The sequence below is a fragment of the Nicotiana tabacum genome, chromosome 15, assembly GCF_000715075.1.
Source record: "Nicotiana tabacum cultivar K326 chromosome 15, ASM71507v2, whole genome shotgun sequence".
Classification (NCBI taxonomy): Eukaryota; Viridiplantae; Streptophyta; class Magnoliopsida; order Solanales; family Solanaceae; genus Nicotiana; species Nicotiana tabacum.
In genome coordinates, this window is record NC_134094.1 from 127,743,356 (window position 1) to 127,764,438 (window position 21,083).

A 21,083-nucleotide genomic window follows, 5' to 3' on the forward strand; every position below is an offset into this window, starting at 1 on the left:
TGGTTTCGGTTTGAGTTATACTGGTGAATCAGTTATGACTTGCAGAAGTTGAGATTTAGGATGACTCAAGTAAGGGAATTTCTAGATACGGGTTATATTACACTCTATGGGTATATGGGAATCATAAAATAATTGAGTGGTTATCTGCGAAGGATGTAATGTACATGGAATAGGGAATTTACTCAGTTGCTTAGGAGTGTGGGTTACTCCCTTGGATGTTGGTGTACTAATGGGGCACAGGTCGTTCGGTCCGTTTGGTCGGTTCAAATGAGATTTGGATAGAGTGGATGACTTTTGAGAATGGTTCTAATGGATTCAAGAATTATATGTAGCAATTGAGAACTTCGGATTGGTATATGGCTAGGATCTGATATTTGCATTGGATGGTGTCGAGACTTGTGGCATTTTTATATCATTGTGGATTGTGTATTTCGGTATCAAGAAGGTGAAGGAAACAGCTTTAGGTTCACATAAGGTCTCTTTAGAGTGGGTTCCTCGTCTGTGGTGCTTTGGGGTGCTTAAGAGGGAAGTCAACGGCTTATGGGCCTTAGGGCGTGGTGGTATTATACTAGGGCCTCTTGTATGGTGAATTTTGGTTAAGGATCGTGGTGCTCCAGCAAGGAGAAGTATCAACTTGAAGGCAATTTGGAAGGGACTTGGAGAAGTAAGACAGCGTGGTAGTAGGTTGGGTTAGCACAGTAATGGGTATGATCGGTTCTTTGGGTACTTATGACATGGATAGTCTCTATAGGTGTTTCGTGGAAATGCTCTTGGGTTTTGGCAACCTGCGTGGCTGGGTTGAGTTAGAGAGATTCGGTTCAGATAGCTTGGTTATGTGCAAATGGGTTTCAAAGAGTTCTCAATGGTTTTTACCAAGGTTCGAGGGGTATATTTCCTGTTGGCGTGAGGAGTATGTGGTGTACAATGAATTTCTCCTGGATGAAATCAAATGAAGGGTCCTTGGCTAATTGAGTACGTAGTTGCTTGTGACTCGGAGTGGACTATGAAGTTCTCATATTTTTCATATGATGGCATGGTATATGTGGTGTGTTGTGTGGGATTGAGATTTACGTGAGCGGAATCACAGTTCTGTTTGGAAGCGAAGGTCGTAGGCAGCCTGGACGGTTTCAGATGACTAGGTAAATAATATTACTATTTGGTATAGCTTGATGAGAGTATACATTTCAGGAGGGGCAATGTGTTTTGATGTATGGAGACTTCACTGGTACTGCGACACTCTTCTGGTTGATTGACTGCTGATATTCAAATTTTGCTATGTGGCACTGAAGAATTTTAGTAGTATTCCCCGTGGGATGATCGTGTACGAAGGATGTGTTAGACATTCTCGCGGTGGAGTTGGGATCAAATAGGATGATTCAAGTGTTCTATGGATTTGGACATTAGGAGTTCTCAGGAGTGGATTGTTTCATGGTTGTGGACTGTGAAGTTGTGGCCGGAGCTAGCCAGATGATAGAATGTGTTATGATTCAGTCATTGTGGACTTTCGGAGGTTATTTATCTATTTGTGGGTGACTAGAGCTGATTTGGGAGTCCATTGGTAGGCCCAATTAGGATGCGTATTTTACACCGAGACGGATTGGTTGGCTCCATATTGCTATTGTTGAGGGATGTGCCATTCGGTTGTTGTGGAGCTTATTCGTGTTCTGAATGATCTGTGAGTTACTCTTCTATGCTAAGAGGAGTTGTGATTCTTTGGTTATATGCACATATGGCGCAGTTCTATTGTGGCCTTATAGCAGAATTTGAGCGAGAAGAGTATTGGGTATTGCTTGGTTGATGGCGTATTAGTTATGTTCTTTCAGGTTTTGTGTGGCATGGTGTCATTAGATTCTCCGTGGTTATAGTAATGCACTGTGAGTACTTGATGTCGAATTGTGCATGGTTATTGATTTTTAGCAAGGTGGCTTGAGGTATTTCATATGGACCGGTATTTGGATAAGGTCGCGTATTGCAGCAAAGTTATGTGGAAATTTGATCCTTTGTGTTATATTCGTGTGTTATGGTTCTATGGTGTGTGATGGGTTTAAGCACTTCATGGTGGTGGTACATGATGAGCTTGCGGGACGGTTCTCTCGTTTGAGTCATTTTTCATGATTGAGTACATTTGGAATATTGCTATTTGGTGCACAGATTGCACGGGTTATGGCTTTAGATTGTATTGATATGTCATGTCACAAGAGTGGTCGTATTGGATGAGATGAGGTCATTGGACCTAGAATGGATGCTATCAGATTTGATTGTGGTATATTTGGAAGGATAATATCAGAAGTCGGCTTAGAAATTGGCTATAGTTCTTGTAGAAGGAGAGGGAGCTCCATGACCGTTGATCTGATGAATGGTTGTGAATTATGCATGTTTCTTTTATCATTGGCAGTGCACGAAGGTTTAGAACGAGCCTTTGTTTGATATGAGTTTGTTACCGGTATTGGGTTGATTTGAGCAACTACTATGATTACAAATCTTTGCTTCAGGCGTTTGAGCTTTGTGGTATTTGAGTTTTGAGTATTTGAGTTATGGTTATGGCTTTTGGTACAACTTGTTTAGAATTATACAGTATGTAGATGCGAAATTCTGATCTTATAAGAAATTCCGGATGTTGGACATTTGATTCGAAGGCTGGTGGGCTAGATTGAATTGAGAAATTTTAGTTATGTTGTGTTATCGGACCTGTATGGGATAGGGTGACGTGGGATCACCCCCGGATATGTGCATGGCAAGGTTATACGGTGGTTTGATGGCTTTGAGAACAACTCTGGTCACGTTCGAGGACGAACGTATGCTTAAGTGGGGGAGGATGTAACGACCCGACCGGTCGTTTTGAGTATCTACACTTCGCTCGGTTATTTGAGGACATCAGTAGCTCTGTATGATGTATTTTGACATGTGTGAATCGTCAGTTTTTGTTTTCATGTATTTCAGAATCGAATTGGAAGAGCTTTAAATTGGGAGGGTTGACCAAGTATGACTCTTTAGCATTTGACCTCGGATTGGAATTTTGATGGTTCTGTTAGCTCTGTTAGGTGATTTTGGACTTAGGAACGCGTCCGAATTTTGAATTGGAGGTTCGCGGTTGAATTTGGCTCGAAATGGCAAAAGTTGAGATTTTGGAAAGTTTGACCAGGAGTGAACTTTTTGATATCGGGGACGGATTTTGATTCCGGAAGTTGGAGCAGGTCCGTAATGTCGAATGTGACTTGTGTGCAAAATATGAGGTCAATCGGACGTGATTTGATAGGTTTCGGCATCGGTTGTGGAAGTTGAAGTCTCAAAGTTCATTGAATCCGAATTGAGGTGTGATTCGTCATTCCAAAGTGTTTTGTGTGTTTTGAGGCCTCGAGTAGGTCTGTGTTATGTTGTGGGACTTGTTGGTATATTTGGACGGGGTCCCGAGGGGCTCGGGCGTGGTTCAGATTGATTACGGGCTAGTTTCCTTCATGTTTTCAGTGCTGGTGTGTCCTAATGTCTGGTGTCACATTTCTTCATCGCGTTCGCGTGGCAAGTGTCACAAATGCGTAGTGCATTCGGATAGCAGTAGCAAATTGTTCTTCGCGATCGCGAAGTATGTCTCACGTTCGCGTAGAGTTAGGGAAAGTCCACTTCACGTTCGCGTATGGAGGATCGCGTTCGCATAGTGTTGAGGTTGGCAGCTGGGAATTTGAATGTTCTTCTATGCGATCGCGTAAGGTTAGTCACGTTCGCGAAGCTTTGGCAGCAGTGTTCATCGAGTTCGCATGGGTTGCATCGCGAACGCGTAGAGTATTTTGTGACAGTGTGCATTTTGTTCATCGCGAATGCGATGGTTTTCTCGCGTTCGCGAATGAGGAGGCCTGGGCAAATTATAAGTACTCTATTTCGAAGGTTTCAGACATTTTTACATTTTTGGGAGCTGTGGAGCTTGGATTGAGACGATTCTTGAAGCAATGTTCACCATATGAATTGGAATAAGTGTTCTCTACTCAGTTTTGGTTATATTTCATGAATGTACCTTCGTTTTTGGTAATTGTATTGTGAATTTTAAAGAGGAAATTTGGGGTTTTGGCCTAAAGTATCATAATATGAATTTTTGAGATTTGAACATCGAATTGGAGTCGGATTTGAGTCAAACTAGTGTTATTGGACTCATAATTGAATGGGTTGTCGGATTTTGTAAAACTTTTCGGGTTCCGAGGTGTGGGCTCATGTTGGGATTTTGGTCGAATTTGGGCCTTTGATTCAAGATTTCATCTTTTTCGACCGGGATTGGTTCCTTTAGCATTGTTTGATGTATTTGAGTTATTTTTGGTTAGTTTTGAGCCGTTCGGAGGTCAGAACACGCGGGATGGCATTTTGGAGCATCGCTTGGCTTGCTCGGCATTGGTATTGGCTTGTTCGAGGTAAGTAGCTCTTCTGATCTTCGAGCTGAGGGTATGAAATCCCGAAAAATGTGTTATGTGATTTGTGTTGAGGTGACGCACATGCTAGGTGATGGGCGTGTGGGCACCGTGTGAATTGGGACTCTGTTGTTTCCTTGGCACTGAATAGTGGCCCTATTTTATTGATATCTGTGTTTTCACCATGTGATAAAGTAATTGAGCTATCAATCATGCTAGATATCGTGTTTAGGCTTTAAGCTGATATTGTTGGGACCCATAGTTGTCGTTTCTTGATGTCATCTCACTGATTTTATTGATATTTCGTACTCAGTCATATTCATGCATTCATATCATATCTCAGTCTCAGTTGTTATTTATTGATACATCATATTATTGTTGTCAGGCTAGTTTTATGACATTGTGAGCCCGTGAGTGAGACTGGAGAGATTGATAACTGAGTGGAGCCGAGATCCTAATTATGAGTGACAGTTATGGGATCGGGCTGCACGCCGCAGTATGCTATATTAATTTATGCCTGGATCTGGCTTATGATATCTCTTGGGCTGTAGCTGACCCTCCGGAGTCTGCAGACCCCTAGTGAGCGCGGTTGATTATATTGAGGGATGGATCTTCCCTGGATATGGATCTTGTCCAAAGAATTTTTATACTTGGAGATGGATCTTCTCCATGGGGTTGGATTGACCTTCCTCGGTACTGAATGACTGATGGTGAGTGATGTATATATTCCGGGATGGATCTTCCCTGGGCCGTATGGGCCATATACAGTACCGAGTGGTTGAGCATGATGAGTGAAAAGTGTGAGACAGTGAGATTGGGTACTCTGAGAGCATGAGTACATGATTCATCTCTAAGATACATGGCATTGGCATGCACACATGACATGCAGGCATTGAGATGCATTTTACCTCATGTTGTACAGCATCACGTCATTCATAATTTTTTACACATATTGATATGTGGGCATAGAGAGGTATTTCACACTTGCTATCTAGAAAGAAAATGAAACATCTTATTTATTGTGGAAATGATATTTGGAAAAAATTTTAGTTTTCAAACTTACTCGTATTGTTTGGTATTTTTGGTAAAAGATTTGGGTTTCACTAAGATACTTGAAAAGTATGACTATTTTCTGAAACTGTAAACGTGTTGAGCATTTTACTTTTAAGATACATCTTTTATTACTTGTATTATATTATTATGAGTTATTGTGGGATATTGGTATTGGACCCGACCTTGTGTTAGCTCGTTACTAACTTCAACCTAAGGTTAGGTTTGATACTTATTGAGTACTTGGGGTCGGTTGTACGCATACTATACTTCTACACCTTACGTGCAGATGTTGGTTGTTGTTGTTGCTGTGTTACAAGGGAGCTGGATTGAAGATGTACCTGCGTCCCGGCTGTAGCTGCCTCTTGTTTGTGGTAGCTTTAGATCTGTAAAACTTTATTTATGTACTATTCAAACAGACTATGTATTTATTTCATTTCCGCTTTGTAAACTCTATTCTTAGAATCTCGTGATTTGTACTATCAGTTCTTGGGGGATGTATAAGATTAAGATATTTTTTTACTTAATTACTTTATTAATTATTATTGGAATTGATTAGTGGTTAATTGGCTTACCTAGCTGGTTGGGTTAGGTGCCATCACGACTAGTCGGATTTCGGGTCATGACAGGTATTACTTGCCATAGTGTTTTTAGATTGTAGGGAAATAACACGGGAAAAGCAATAATACTGCAATAATATTATTTGTGAGCAAATACACGAATTGGCTTGAGTCGCGCTATGTACTGTCCTAAGAAACTAATTCAGCAATGTGAAATATTTTTCCAGAATTAAACAGTCATGCCTCTATTTATTTAGATGATACATGAATAAGCAAAATTAAATAATAAATTTAATAGGTTCAGAAAATTGGAGAGAAGAATTATTAATAATAGGTAATGATTGTAGGAAGAAAGTAATGATTAGCAAGATGAATTCTTAGTTGAGAATTGAGTTAGTATGATGGCTAATCCACAACCTATTTATATACAATTAGGGAGGTTGCATGAATGACAAGTGTGGAGAGTTTTTTAACACTTGTCAAAATATATTAATCCACTTGGCTTTAATATTAACAAGTGTTCCTAGTCTTCTATGCATGAAGCCGCATGGTAGATTTGCATAGCCACTTGTCAAAGCCCTTCAACGCTCGGCTTTAAGGCTTCATGCAAGAAGCCACTTGAAAATAGATAAGATATTTTACATTGTAAAATGAAAAGACACATGGCTATTTTATAATTTTGAAAATACTCTCACAGTATATTGCTGAAATTCTAGAATGATCTTGGCCATGTTGGTACTATTAACATGTTTAGGTTTAATAGAATTCTCATACTTAGCATGATTCCATTATAGTTCATGAGCTGCCAAAAGCTAACTTAATCCATATATATCATGGTAAAAGAATACATGTAATATTACAAAAAAAATTCTTTTTATGAGTTGTTCATGATATTTATTACTGTGCTTTTTCTTGACACCTAACTTAGTGATAAATAGTTGGTCTCGCTGTGACCTTTTCTTGAATTCTCAAAAAATAAAAATACAAAAAAACTTGATTGCCTAAAACCTTCCCCTGTTCTCTGTCTTGATCAATAAAGAGCAATTTTCTCGACTTGCATAGTATTTTCTATTATTATTTACAGATGTTTTATTTCTGTTTATCTTAGGGAATTGTAAGCTCAGCATTAGCACTCTATTTGATTACATGGTGCATAAAAAGAAAAGGACCTCTATATGGCTCTGTATTTCTCCCATTACTATTAGTCTTTTCTGCCTTTCTCAGTTGGACATTTCTTGGCTACAAGTTGTACGTTGGAACGTAAGTTGAAATTCAATTGAAAAGAACAAATTATGCGTTAATTTTTTTATTTACTAGTATGTTACATTGAATCTAAAACACTGATTGGTGTTCTGATTTTTGTTTTTAACCAGAGTTGTGGGGTCAATTGTGGCTGTTATTGGACTCTATGGTGTTTTATGGGGAAAGAAAAAAGAGATGAAGGGTACCAAAGAGATCAAAATATACGATCTCCGAAATTCTATAAAACTCTTGAAATATTCAAAAAAAGATGAAAGACATGTCAAATATGTCTAACTCGAAACTCTAGTAATATTCAAGATCCAAATAGAGTGTTGTTACATACTTCTTGATCATCAAATACACCAAGGATATCATATCATCCTACGTTCGAGAAATATGCGCTAAGGCCTTATGAATAATAAATCGGAGGGAAGAATCAATGGATAAATAGAGTTGTAACCCGCAATATTTATCAATAAAATTCTTTTTACTTTATAGTTGTTTGTGCAGTTTTATTTTTTTGTACAAATTTATTGCAAACAGATCTCATTCCTCCTTTTACAAAAAAGAAATTGACTAAGATTGATGACTTGGAAAATTCAAATATCAATTAAAATCAGAGTTTCCCTATGCCCAAAGCCGTATATGATAAATGACATATACTCCATAATTTTAGGGAACAAAATAAAGTGATACATATGTATTTACAATGCATAAAAACTAAAAGGGATAATGCATCAAATCCCCCCTGAATATATAGTTGCTACGACGTATTTTACCTTTGCGAGTGTCTAATTACCCGCCTAAAATAATTTCGTAATTCTTTGTACCTTTATTGCTGACGTGGAGCACTGCGTGAGAACAACTCCTTCAAGCGCGTGAGAACTTAAAAAAGGGCTCTAACCTATATGAAATGACCACGTGTCAATTCCATAGTTGATTTTCAAGAGCTCTTCATTCCCATTTAATCACCCATTTTCAAGACCTCCAAATCTAATTTTCGGTGTCAAAATTCAACAAAACTCAACTAAGTCCGTACCAATCAAGCATTTCAACTACAACTGCACAACAACATCATCATCATACACCAATGATTAATTTGGCCAACAACTGTCACAACCCAATTTCACCTATAAGTCGTGATGGTGCCCAACACTACAGTTAGACAAGCCAACTAGTGATTTAAATACATATTCAACTCTTTAAAAATTAACTGAGTAATTAAACTCTTCTTACTTGCAAGAATTAAGACAATATGAAAAGATCTAGTAAATTAAAATAATCAAGAAAAATAACTAAATTCAAAATTATACTAATGTGTATGCCAAGACCTAGTGTCACAAGTGTATGAGCATCTAGTAGATTATACAAAAATTCTAAATATTGTCTGAAATAAAATAGACAGAATACAAATACAAGAAGAGGCACTAGTTGCTGCAGAACGGCTCAGAAAGGCAACTCACCACTAAGCCTCGGAACACGTGGGTGCGCGCTGATAGGTCCAACTATAGCACCTGTCTCAGGTCCTACACAAAAGGTGTAGCATGAGTACGTAACAACGTGTACCCAGTAAGAATCAAGCCTAATCTCGAACAGGTAGTGACGAGAGGTCAACTTTGACACTCACTAAGGGTTAATAATAAGAAATAAAATAACAATAGAAATATTTAAATCAACATGATTTATAGAATTTATAATAATTTTCTTTAACCAGCAGAAATAATTAAATTCCTTCAAATGCGAAAATTTTTATTTTTTTTATTTAACTTCACAAGCTGCAATTAAAATATCAAGGTATCGTGTAATTATTATTATTAGGCACGATTTCTGTCGAGGTCGTACGACCCAATCCAAAGTGTCGTGTACACTGCCGAGAGACGTGCGGCGTGATCCATAGATGCATCTATACTGGCGAGGCGTTCGATCCGCTACACAAGAAATGATGACATTTTCTTATGTACCTCCAGAATGAGGATATATATATATATTATAAGATTAATACAAGAGGATGTACAATTTCTTTAATTTATTTATACAAAAATTCTAGTATATGAGATTTCAATCTTTTACTATTTTTCCTAACAATTCACAATATAGTTCATATACTTTAATTAAATAAAGGATACAATTAACACATGTAATTCATGATTTGAGTCCTAAACTACCCAGACTTTAGCATAAATAGTAGCTACGCACGGACTCTCGTCACCCCGTGCATACGTAACCCCCACAATTAGCAATAATTATTAATTTAAATCACTTATGGTGTAAATTTCCCCTTACAAGGTTAGACAAGAGACTTACCTCGACTTGCTCCAATTTAATCCTCTAGTATGCCTTTTCCTCGATTATCCATCTCTTAATGGTTCGAATCTAGCCAAAATAATTTGACACAGTCACAAAAAAATTATAGGAGTCAACTTCATAAGAAAATACTACATTTTTCAATAAAAATCCGAAATTAACTCAAAACTCGTCCGTGGGGCCCACATCTTGGAATCCGGCAAAAGTTACGAAATATGAACGCTCATTCAACTACAAATCTACCCATACAAAAATTACTAAATTCCGATAATAATTCGTTCCTCAAATCCTCAAATTTATCCAAGATGGTTTTCAAACCTTTCCAACTTAATTCACCAATTAAATGATAAAAACAGTGATGGATTTGTGTAATTTAACCAATATTGAGTTAAGAACACTTATCCCGTTATTTTCTCTGAAAATATCCCAAAAATTACCTCAATCCGAGCTCCAAAAATCGCCTCAACCCGAACTAATTACCCTGGTTAGTCACATAATAATTATAAAGCATAAATTGAGCAGTAAATGTGGGAACAAGATTTTGAAAGTCAAAATGACCTCTTGGGTCATTACAACAACCAAGAATTTTGACAAACCCATTTTTTTGTTCTTTAAGCTTTTTCAAGGTCCAACAATGGTCGAAATTATTTTTTCATTTTGGAATTTCATCTACAACTATGGATTTAGAATGAATTTAGCACTTGAATCTCAACTTTAAAACTTCAACGACGTCTGAATATGCTCAACACCTCTAATAATTTTTCAAGTTCATAAAAAATAATTGTCCTTTTTATTTTTCTAAATACAAAATAATATTTTCATTACATTTCGAACTAAAAAGAAAAGAAAAAGGAAGAAAATAAAATAGATTTAAAAAAACATAAAATTACATGTGGCAGCGCGTGTGTTTCACCGCTTACTAAACGTTTGGTTCTCTACGCCACGTCAGTATTTAGGGTGACATTTATCCACTTTAAAAAAGTTTAGAGTAAGAATTACTAATAATTTTTGTAAGCACTTCTTTTGTTATTGACTATCAATTATAGTTTTAGAGTATTAAATTTCACAATCAAAAAATATCTTCATAAATCGATATTTTTTTCTATTTCTCAAATTAAGGCACGTTCTTATAAACTCAAATTTGCTTTAGGCGCTTGCCCAATGAAAAATCTTCAATAATATCACTTGTTTTTATTTGTTGAAAGAGAAATAATTGGTGTCTGATTATATGGTGGCAGCTAGCGTTGCTGCCTTGTGAACCACAAACACAAAGTATCAATGTTTTCAACGTGCCCACCAATTCCTATTAGTTTGAAGTAGTATTAGATTTAGCTTAAATGGAAAAATACATCGGGATTTTCCCGAATTTGGTACTTTATATTTATTGTATATTTAAAAACATTTATCCTAGTTACCTTACCGAATTTGACAACTTAATAGTAGTCTTTGTTCCCTTAAATGACCTCAGTCCAAGAAATGTGATGCACTCGTTGTCAAATTAATATTTTTTGTTCACGTGTTATTTTTTTAATAATTAGATATATATTTTAACTTTTTAAATTTGTTAATTTTTCCAATTATTTTTCCGGCCAAATTATGTAAAAACAAATGTCTGTAACTTCATTATTTAGGCTATTATTTATATGGCTAAATACAATGAATTTTCATCCAAGTCTATTAACATATTGATCCGAAAAAGAAGAAATACACATTTGAACTATATCGTCATCATATCTAAAGATGAAATTAAAAAATATAAAGTTGAAAATGCATTATTTTGACAAAACCATTTATTTGGTGAAAATAAAGTAATTCTAGATTTTGTTTTGTAATATTCGCCAAAAAAAATATACAGTTGGAATAAATGGTAGGTGCATCTAAATAAGAAATAAAAAGAAAATTCATCATTTGAGCTCCATTATTTTGGCTGTGTCTTTTTCTTGGGCTAAAAATAATGTAGCTCAAGCCACTTTTTGTTAATAATATCGGCACGATAAATGAAAAATTACTCAGTTAAAATATATATCTTACATCCTATGAAGAAATAAAATAAAATATATACTTGGAACTCCACTATTTTGGCTAACATTTGTTTTCTAACTAAAAATAATTAGTTCCGGCCATTTCACTTAGAGAAGAAAATTAAAATTATAAAGCTGAGGTAAAAATGTGTGGTACAACATCAAGAAGTAAGAAAAAATACACAGTTAAAATAAATAAATTATTATATATGATTATGTAGCAATTAATAGTTGAAAAATACATCGAAGCGTCAAGTTGATTTTTCAATGTTTCATTACTCTTATGCACCTAAAATATAACATTTGAGCGTATCAACTCTCTTCGTCATGTCAGCATTCAGGGGTATGAGGGTCATCGAAATGCCAAGTTCAAAGGGTAATTAAAACAAAAAAATAGTTTTTACGTACACCGAATAAAAGGTTTCAAGTTCATAAATGTTCTGATATATTATATCAATTTTATATTCGTTTTTGCACATTCTAAGTATTTATTTTGATGGAAGTAAAGAGTTTAAATCTCATTAGTAGCGTAACATGTCTTTTTCCTTTCTGCTCCCTCACCCTCTCCTAATGTAATAAGAAAAATAGAAACAGAAAACACTTAAGAAAATGGAACTATTCATCGTAAATCATAAAGAATCTTGAAAGTGGTGATAAGTCAAAGATAAAAATAGTAGTAGTAACAAAGACTATGGAGCATATGATAATGCATATACGTGAGAACATGTATTTACGTGAGAATATAAGCGGAACTAAAATTTTAATTTTATGAGTTCTGCATTATAGAATGACGACTTCAAGTACAAATAGCTGAATCATAAATTCAATATGTGTGCACATATTTAGTAAATTTCTTGACATGAATACATTATTTAAGTAAAAGCTACTAAGTTTGGACAACTCATGAGAAGCGAGAGCAAGATTCTTTCATATGTGTAATTGAGCGTTCTTTTAATTGGTTGACATGATGATGCTCAAATTTATCAAATTTGAAAGATCGAATCTGCACAAAACAAGTACTAGTTTTAGAAATTAATATAACAATAGATCTATCCAAAATTTAACTAGCCAATTTGGTTTAAAAAGGGAAATATAATGTAACACAGGTTTCATTTTTACCTGCTAGCTTATTAGTTATGATCATTCACCTCTATATACCTACGGCCCTAATCATGTCTGAGATTCGAACCAAACAAAGCTAGCTGATGATTTACAGTACAATTCCGAGTGGTCCAAATATTTGTGTGGTTAAACCTCATCTGTCCACTTCCCACTGTGGGCACCCTTGCTCACATGTGAATACAAGGACAAAGTTTTGTACATATACACTCTTCCGTTCAATTTATGTGATGTAAATTAACTCGGTAAGAGATTAACGCCAAAATAAATATCTTTAAAACTTATGGTACTAAATACGTTAAGATATTCGTGTAGTTATAAAAAAAAAAAATTAAAAGTAAAATAAGAAGTTTAAAGTTAAATTATTTCAGATATAAAAATTATTTCTTATGATGATGATATTATTTTTCTGGCTTTTGTTGTTGTCACGGATTCTATTGTCTATTTTCGTCTAGGGTCTTTTTGAAACAGCATCTCTACTCCTCCGGAGCAGGGACAATGTCTTCGTACATTCTACCCTACTCCTATCTCACTTTGCAGGATTTTACTGAGTTCTTGTTGTTGTTGTTTTTGTTATTTCAAATATAAAAAAATGTCATTTTTTTGTTACCGGACTAAGAAAGAAAATAGTATCACATAAGGCATATATAATAATATTACGACATGAAAATAACTCGTGTATCACGTGTAAGTTGTACCCAGCGTTTAGTATAAAGTTGATCTAAGATGCTACTAATTCACTATCTTGAACAACACAACTGTGAAAATGGAAGAAATCACCAGCCAAAAGACTCATGTTTTAGTTCTCCCTTCCCCTGCACAAGGCCACATAAATCCAATTGTTCAATTTTCCAAGATTTTGGCATCAAAAGGAGTTAAGGTGACAATTCTCACAATAGATTTCGTTTGCAAAGCCATGCTATTGGATTGTGGCCCATTAATAAACATTGAGTCCATTCCACATGAAGCAATACCAGTAGAAGGCGTTGATGATTTTCTTGAATGGTTCCAAACACTGATGTTGGAAAAATTCAGTGGTATTGTTGAGAAATTTGGTGATTCTGAATACCCTGTAAAAGTTCTAGTAATTGATTCACTTATCACTTGGATAATTGACTTAGCACATGAGCTAGGCCTAAAAGTGGCTGCATTTCACACACAACCTGTTGCTCTGTCTGCTTTATATTATCATATCAATCACGAAGACTCTACTAATAAAATTCCTTTTGATGGTTCTGCTCCTGTTTCGTTGCCTTCGCTACCATTGCTGGAAAAGGAAGATTTGCCTTCTTTTATCTGTGAGACTGATGCATATCCAACTGTTAAAAGACTTGTCTTTGGCCAGAACTTCAATTTCAAGAAAGCAGATTGGCTTTTGTTCAACACATTTGACATGTTGGAGGAGGAGGTATTGTAACTCTTACCATGCCAAGATTAGATACATTTTAAATAAGTACAATTACTCAGGAGCTTTGGAGCAACAGTAAAGTTGTCTCCATATGTTTTATAGGTCACGGGTTCGAACTGTGGAATCAACCACTAATGTTTGTATTAGGGTAGGTTTTCTGGGTGTGGCCCTTTCCCGGACCCTGCGTAAATGCGGGATACTTTGTGCATCGGGGTACGTGAATGCGCGATGCTCCATGTGACCTATAGGCAGTGTTTGATTGGTCACAAAAATATATAATATTTTAGCACATACTAAAAGTAATCTTGAAACTTGTGATTTTAAATATGTCAAAACATTTTTATGAACATAAAAGCACATTACCAAAGGTAAATGGAGAGTATAAAGCCAGAACTTTCAAATATAGATTTGGAGTTATTCTTTTTTAAACATACTAAAGTAACTACCTAGAGCACTATTACAACATAAGTATTTAACTATTTCTTATGTTGTGCAGGTGGTCAACTGGTTAAGGACCCAATATTCAATTAAAACCATTGGACCAGTAGTTCTACCAATGTATTTTGACAAAGAATATGACTCAAGTCTTATCAAGCCTCATTATGAAACTTGTAAGAAGTGGCTAGACTCGAGGGAAATAGGCTCAGTTGTTTATGTATCATTTGGAAGTTTGGCCAGTCTAGGAGAAAAACAAATGGAGGAATTAGCTTCAGGATTTATGATGAGCAACTCTTACTTCTTGTGGGTAGTTAGAGATACTGAAGAAAACAAACTTCCAAATGATTTCATGTCAAAGGCATCAGAAAAAGGACTAATTGTAAACTGGAGTCCTCAGCTTGATGTCTTAGCTCATAAATCAGTTGGTTGTTTCTTTACTCATTGTGGATGGAATTCGACGCTCGAAGCGTTGAGTTTGGGAGTGCCAATGGTGTGTATGCCTCAGTGGGCAGATCAACCAACTAATGCAAAATATATTACTGATGTATGGCAAGTAGGAATTCGAGTTAAGGCTGGAAAAGATGGTGTAATTACAAGAGAAGAAGTAGCAAGTTCAATAAAGGAAGTGATGGAGGAAAAGAAAGGAGTAATGCTAAAAGAGAATGCAATTAAATGGAAAAATTTGGCTAAGGAAGCAGTAGAAAAAGGAGGGAGTTCTGATAAGAATATTGAAGAATTTATTCAAGCTTGTAATGCACTAAACTGAGTAAAAGATTCAGAGAACGTCTGTTTTACAAGTGGTTTAGATTTTTAGTGCATGTTTAGTTTGCTGTTTCCCATCGTATCATTATGTATTATTTTGAAATTTAATAATTATATGGAACTCCCATTATGTTATTCATTCTATGTTTGGATAAACTGTAGAATATTTTTTGTTGTCGTTTAATAGCATTTTTCTTAGAGAAAACTACACATGTGAGCACTTTTAAAAAGTTATTTAAGAAAATGATATCACTTTTGTTTATTCAAAATCAGATCCCTTGATTTGTGCAATCAGTTGTACGTATAATTTTTATAATGTGCTAATATTGTAAAAACAAAGTCTGCTATATATGGAATAAACAAAAAGTGATATCCTTCTCTTAAATTACTTTTTAGAAGTGCTCACCTATGTAGTTTTCTCTATTCTTATTTGGTTGTTTAATCTAATCTTTAAGAATTAACCCAAATAGTCGTCCACCCAATAACTTAAACTAAAAATAGCCGGTTGAGTTATAGTATATGTATAATTTATGTATTGTATGTGTAATTAATGTATAATCTATGTATATGGATAAAAAAATTAAGCAATTAATATGACCGGCTATTTGTGTAAAAATCCCTAATCTTTGGGCCTTTTGCTCTTGGCCCAATAGTCCCAATTGGATTAGCTTTGTTCCACACTTCTGGCTCATAATCTCTCACCAAGTAAGCCTGGTACACAACAATACTTCCGTCCAAAATAATAACCTTGTCCTCAAGGTTCGAGTCAAGAGAAATGTGAGTAGCGCGTACCCCGCCAATGGTCTCTACACAAAGGTGTTCTGGGGAATACAACCTTTGGCATGTATAAATCTCATTTTCCAAAAATTCAAACTCAAATAAGGATGAGCCAGTTGACTCATGCTCACTAATTATTGCACAACGTAGTTCTTTAGGAGAAATAAATTGGACAACTACCATAATCAATCCCTTTAGCCTCTGATTAGTGTTCGACAATATACACGAGTTTCTGTATTTTTTTATTTTCTTTTGCCTTCTGCAATGTGGCATGCTTTCACATGTGATTATGTTAAAAAGAAGATTAGCAATAAAATGGACACATTCGGAAGCCAGATATCGACATCAATATGATGAATCCACTATTTGATGGTTTTGATTTCCAATTAATCTTTTTTAATTGGATTTATCGAAACGACATTTTTTTGTCCTTTTAACCAAATGAATTAGAGAAGCGTCACGTCCCAAAATACCTCCTAGACGTGACTGGTAGTCTGGCACCTAGCTAACACTATCCACCAGGCGAATCATCTTATACCATACACTTAGCATTTATTCAAAGCTCAACTAACTAAATACAAGTTCCTAACATTTCAATGATTAAATGCGAATGATTAATGATCAAAATTATTCCATAAATATTTATGAATAGTAATAACCAAAATGGAGGAACTATACTCTAGCCCAAATCCCACACTAGACAATAGAGCATCTAAGAGAATTATAAAAGACTCAAGATCGGGTGTGTAAACCCCAAAATAAAAGACATCATATAAATAAATGATAAGCACTCTTTTGACAGCCTCCACGAACAATGTAGTGGTTCACCTCAATAATGTTATCTGTATAGACATGCATGTAAGGAGTGAGTTATACATAAATATAACTCAGTAAGATCCTCGACTCGCTACTTTGAATACCCTTTTAAAAAGTGTTAGAAAATACAAACACACCACAACAAGAACGATATAATAAATACGACGATTATACAATAACACAATATGTATCAACAGAGTTAATAAGAATTAACCAACAAGAGTACTCATATCTTAACACAATACACACTAAGGACTTGCCATAACTACAGTGAAAGAAATTAACCAGCATCTCTACGAGTCCACGACTGCACCACAATGCCTTAAATATGTAACATAGCATACACAATACCCCAAATATATCGAGAAGCATACACAATGCTCGGGTGATGTACAAAGGCATACACAATGCCCCAACATCATGGCTCACAGCCGTATCAAACTATCAAACTCAACATCATGGCTCACAACCGTATCACGCCATCAAACAACTTATAAATTATTATTTTTTTTTTGTATTTTTTATAAAATAATATATTTGTGGCTAGTCTAAGACCACCTATTCTGCCAAGCGCACGCTTGTCCCAACACATGGACCAGACAGAGAAAATATATTTTTAAAACGGGATTTTGAAAAAAGCAAGTATCAAAACTTAAAGTCTCACTCACCTCACTAAAATTAAGTTCCCCAATCTTGCGACATCTAGAACACCAACCAAACATCCTCCAATTCCCTCAATCTATCCACAAAATTAATTAACGATGTCAATTATGCTAGTCCGCGTCAAATCCTAATATTTCTTAATTGCAGGCTTAATTAGAGCTACATCTTAGCCTTCCCTTAAATCATGAATCCAAAAATGAAATAATGTCTCAATCCTAAAATACACATACGTTACGTTACTCAATATATATGACCTGCTAACCTTCAGTTACATATATTCAAGCACGCATTCGGCTGAAGAAAAATTAACTCTAAGTATCATTTGACAGAAAGTTGATTTGACACATATACGTGTCCTATACAGAAGTGTGAAGTATTATATGAACATATAATATAACTAATCAAACTTTGTATGCAAAAGTATGAGATAGATTCCCTATGTACATTAGTTTGTCTCCAAGGATGAAATCTTAAGAGCTTAATTCGTCCATTATTAAAGAGGTGTTTCTATTATTGAATTATATTTATATTCCTAAAGCTTCACAACTATAACAATGTGCAGATCCCTTTATTTTCCAATTCAATTCTCGTCATAATCACAAATGGATAACATGATGATTATTTCTCCTCAATTTATCCAAGAAATTTAGCCATATGGTGAACTTAATAATATACCTGGATACCAATATTAAGTTGCAAGAGATGTCCACTTTTATAGCTCTTGATTTCAGATGACTTCAACTCCTCCAAAGAGCTCTATAGTTTTTCTTCCTACTGCTTGCGCCATCGACTATACCAAACTCATATCTATGCTTTAGGTTTTCTTTTTTATTTTTCTAATCCTAGAACTAAGAAATTAATTTCTTTCTTTTTTTTAAAAGAAAAAACTTATTTATTCTCCCGGCCGTAAGAAAAAAGGGCTTCGCCCATTCTTTCATCCCTACTAAAGTCCAATTGGCTAAGGAAGCACTAGATAAAGGAGGGAGTTCTGATAAGAATATTAATTGAAGAATTTATTCAAGCTTGTAATGCACTATACTGAGTAAAAGATTCAGAGAACGTCTGTTTTACAAGTGATTTAGATTTTTAGTGCATGTTTAGTTTGTTCTTTCCCATCGTATCATTATGTATTATTTTGAAATTTAATAATTATATTGAACTCCCATTCTGATATTCATTCTATGTTTGGATAAATTGTAGTATATATTTTGTTGTCGTTTAATAGCATTTTTCTTAGAGAAAACTACACATGTGAGCACTTTTAAAAAGCTATTTAAGAAAATGATATCACCTTTTGTTTACTCCTTATACAGCAGATCTTTTGAAAAAATCAGATCCCTTGATTTGTGCAATCAGTTGTACGTATAATTTTTATAATGTGCTAATATTGTATAAAGATCTGATATATATGGAATAAAAAAAATGATATCATTCTCTTAAATAACGTTTTAAAAGTGCTCGCCTGTGTAATTTTCTCTATTCTTATTTGGCTGTTTAATCTTTTGGCCTTTAGCTCTTGGTCCAAAAGTCCCAACTGGATTAGCATCATTCCGCACTTCTGGCCCATAATCTCTTACCAAGTAACACTGATTCACAACAATACTTCTGTCACAACCCAATTTTCCCTCCGTTTAGATATCATGATGACGCCTAGTCTTAAGTACTAGGTAAGCCTAACAATAATTAAAACAACAGTATTATTTAAATAGAATTTCTTATAGTTCCCAAAACTGGTAGTACAAGTCATAAGCTCTATAGAGTGTTTGTTAGAAAATTTCTTAATACAAATGTTCAGAAATAAGAATAAACAGTGCAAAACGAAAAGTTGAATGTGACTCTATAGCTTGCGAACGTAGCGGCAGGTTTACCTTGAGTCTCCGCAACAACAGTTCACACAGCTAGCTAACGAATAATTACCTCGATCTGCACAAAAAAATGTGCAGAAGAATAGCATGAGCACACCACAGCGGTGCCCAGTAAGTATCAAGACTAACCTCGGTGAAGTAGTGACGAGGACTAGTCAAGACACCCATTGGTCTAATAAACTGAACAAGCATAAGTATAGGGATGACAAAATATGACATCTATCTAAGGACCCCGCGATATGGCTAATGACATAGCAACTGCAATAAGGAAGGAAAAATAGGAAGTAACAGTGGAACACCAGAATAAGACACAGAAGAATGAACGAAAACACAACCCAAATCCAGAAATCACAATATAGTAAAGGGAAGTAGTAACTCAGCAGCTGCAATAGTTTTCACCTCAGGTCTCAGCCAACAACCCCAATAAATTAGTCAAATCCTTCAAGTGTAAACTTTCACCCGTAAGTTTTTAAATTGAGGTCTTTAGAATATAATTATTTTCAATAAGAAATTATTTTTGAAATATACTTCCTTCAAATAAATATCTTTCAAACATAGTTCTTTCAAGATAAAACCTTTCAAATATAAACTTTTCAAATAATTAGCCTTCAAACATAGTTCTTTCAAGATAAATACTTTTCAAGTATAACCCTTTCAAATAAATATCTTCAAACATAGTTCCTTCAAGATAAATACTTTTCAAATATAAACTCTTCAAGTAATATCCTTCGAGTATAAGTTACCATGTGACACCTAAGCATGAAAGATTAGCAGCTCCGAATACAGATATAACCACAGGAGAAATCTATCGGGATACCGTCCCGTAGTCCCGAATTAATTATGCAAAACAGGGGGATCTCCCGGAATATGTCCGTAGTCCCAATTTAAATATGCAGTGCTAGGGGATCTCCCGGAATACGTCCGTAGTCCCAATTTAAATATGCAGTGATGGAGGATCTCCCGGAATACGTCTGTAGTCCCAAAATAAATATGCAGTAGTGGGGAATCTCCCAGAATACGTCCGTAGTCCCACTTTAAATATGCAGTGCTGGGGGATCTCACGGAATACGTCCGTAGTCCCAATTTAAATATGCAGCGCAAACAACAGAGATAACAACTATAACACGATAGAAACCTCATACATCACCATAACGAGTACAAAAGCAACAATGACAGATATGTAATGTACAACGAGCAAATCAACTCAAGAATTTAAATCACAACAACGTTAGAACTCATTCACAAGGAATAACCACAGTAAAGAATGCTATGCATAAGGAGAACAACTTAGCAAGGAAAAAAAAACAAAAATGTAGCAACAATTCCACAATATTCAAATCAACAATAAGAAGCCAACACGAGTCAAATAGTTCCAAATAATGGCAAGTCAACTAAGATATAGGTTATCTAAACTCTTGAGGTTGAGCAATTATGAGAAAAATTTAACAATTCAAGTAAGGATAAGCAGCGGAAGATAATTATAACTCCAATTAAGACTAAATAATTATAGGATGAGAAAATAATGATTTCAATTAAAGATAAGCAGTTATGAAAAATATAGCACGGCGATAGAAGAGGTAAAAGCTTTGGTTAAGTCGAATAAGGGTCAAATAGACAGTAAGAGTGAATCCTAAAGCACTTATCTCTAATCAAAGCATGTAGAGGTG

At 35.2% G+C, this 21,083-nt stretch overlaps 1 protein-coding gene across 1 annotated transcript; it reads left to right on the plus strand.

Moving 5' to 3' along the window:
• The first annotated feature begins 13,370 nt into the window (after positions 1–13,370).
• On the plus strand, positions 13,371–15,434 carry LOC107829337 (UDP-glycosyltransferase 74E2). Its single transcript, XM_016656810.2, has 2 exons — positions 13,371–14,095; positions 14,592–15,434. Exons 1-2 carry the CDS (start codon positions 13,454–13,456, stop codon positions 15,297–15,299), a joined length of 1,350 nt encoding a protein of 449 aa, XP_016512296.1. The 5' UTR covers positions 13,371–13,453; the 3' UTR covers positions 15,300–15,434.
• Positions 15,435–21,083: the final 5,649 nt, after the last annotated feature.

Coding starts and splice junctions, on each gene's coding strand:
- LOC107829337 (XM_016656810.2), top strand. CDS start 13,454: ATGGAAGAAATCACCAGCCAAAAGACTCATGTTTTAGTTCTCCCTTCC. Junction 14,096..14,591: donor TTGACATGTTGGAGGAGGAG/GTATTGTAACTC, acceptor TATGTTGTGCAG/GTGGTCAACTGGTTAAGGAC.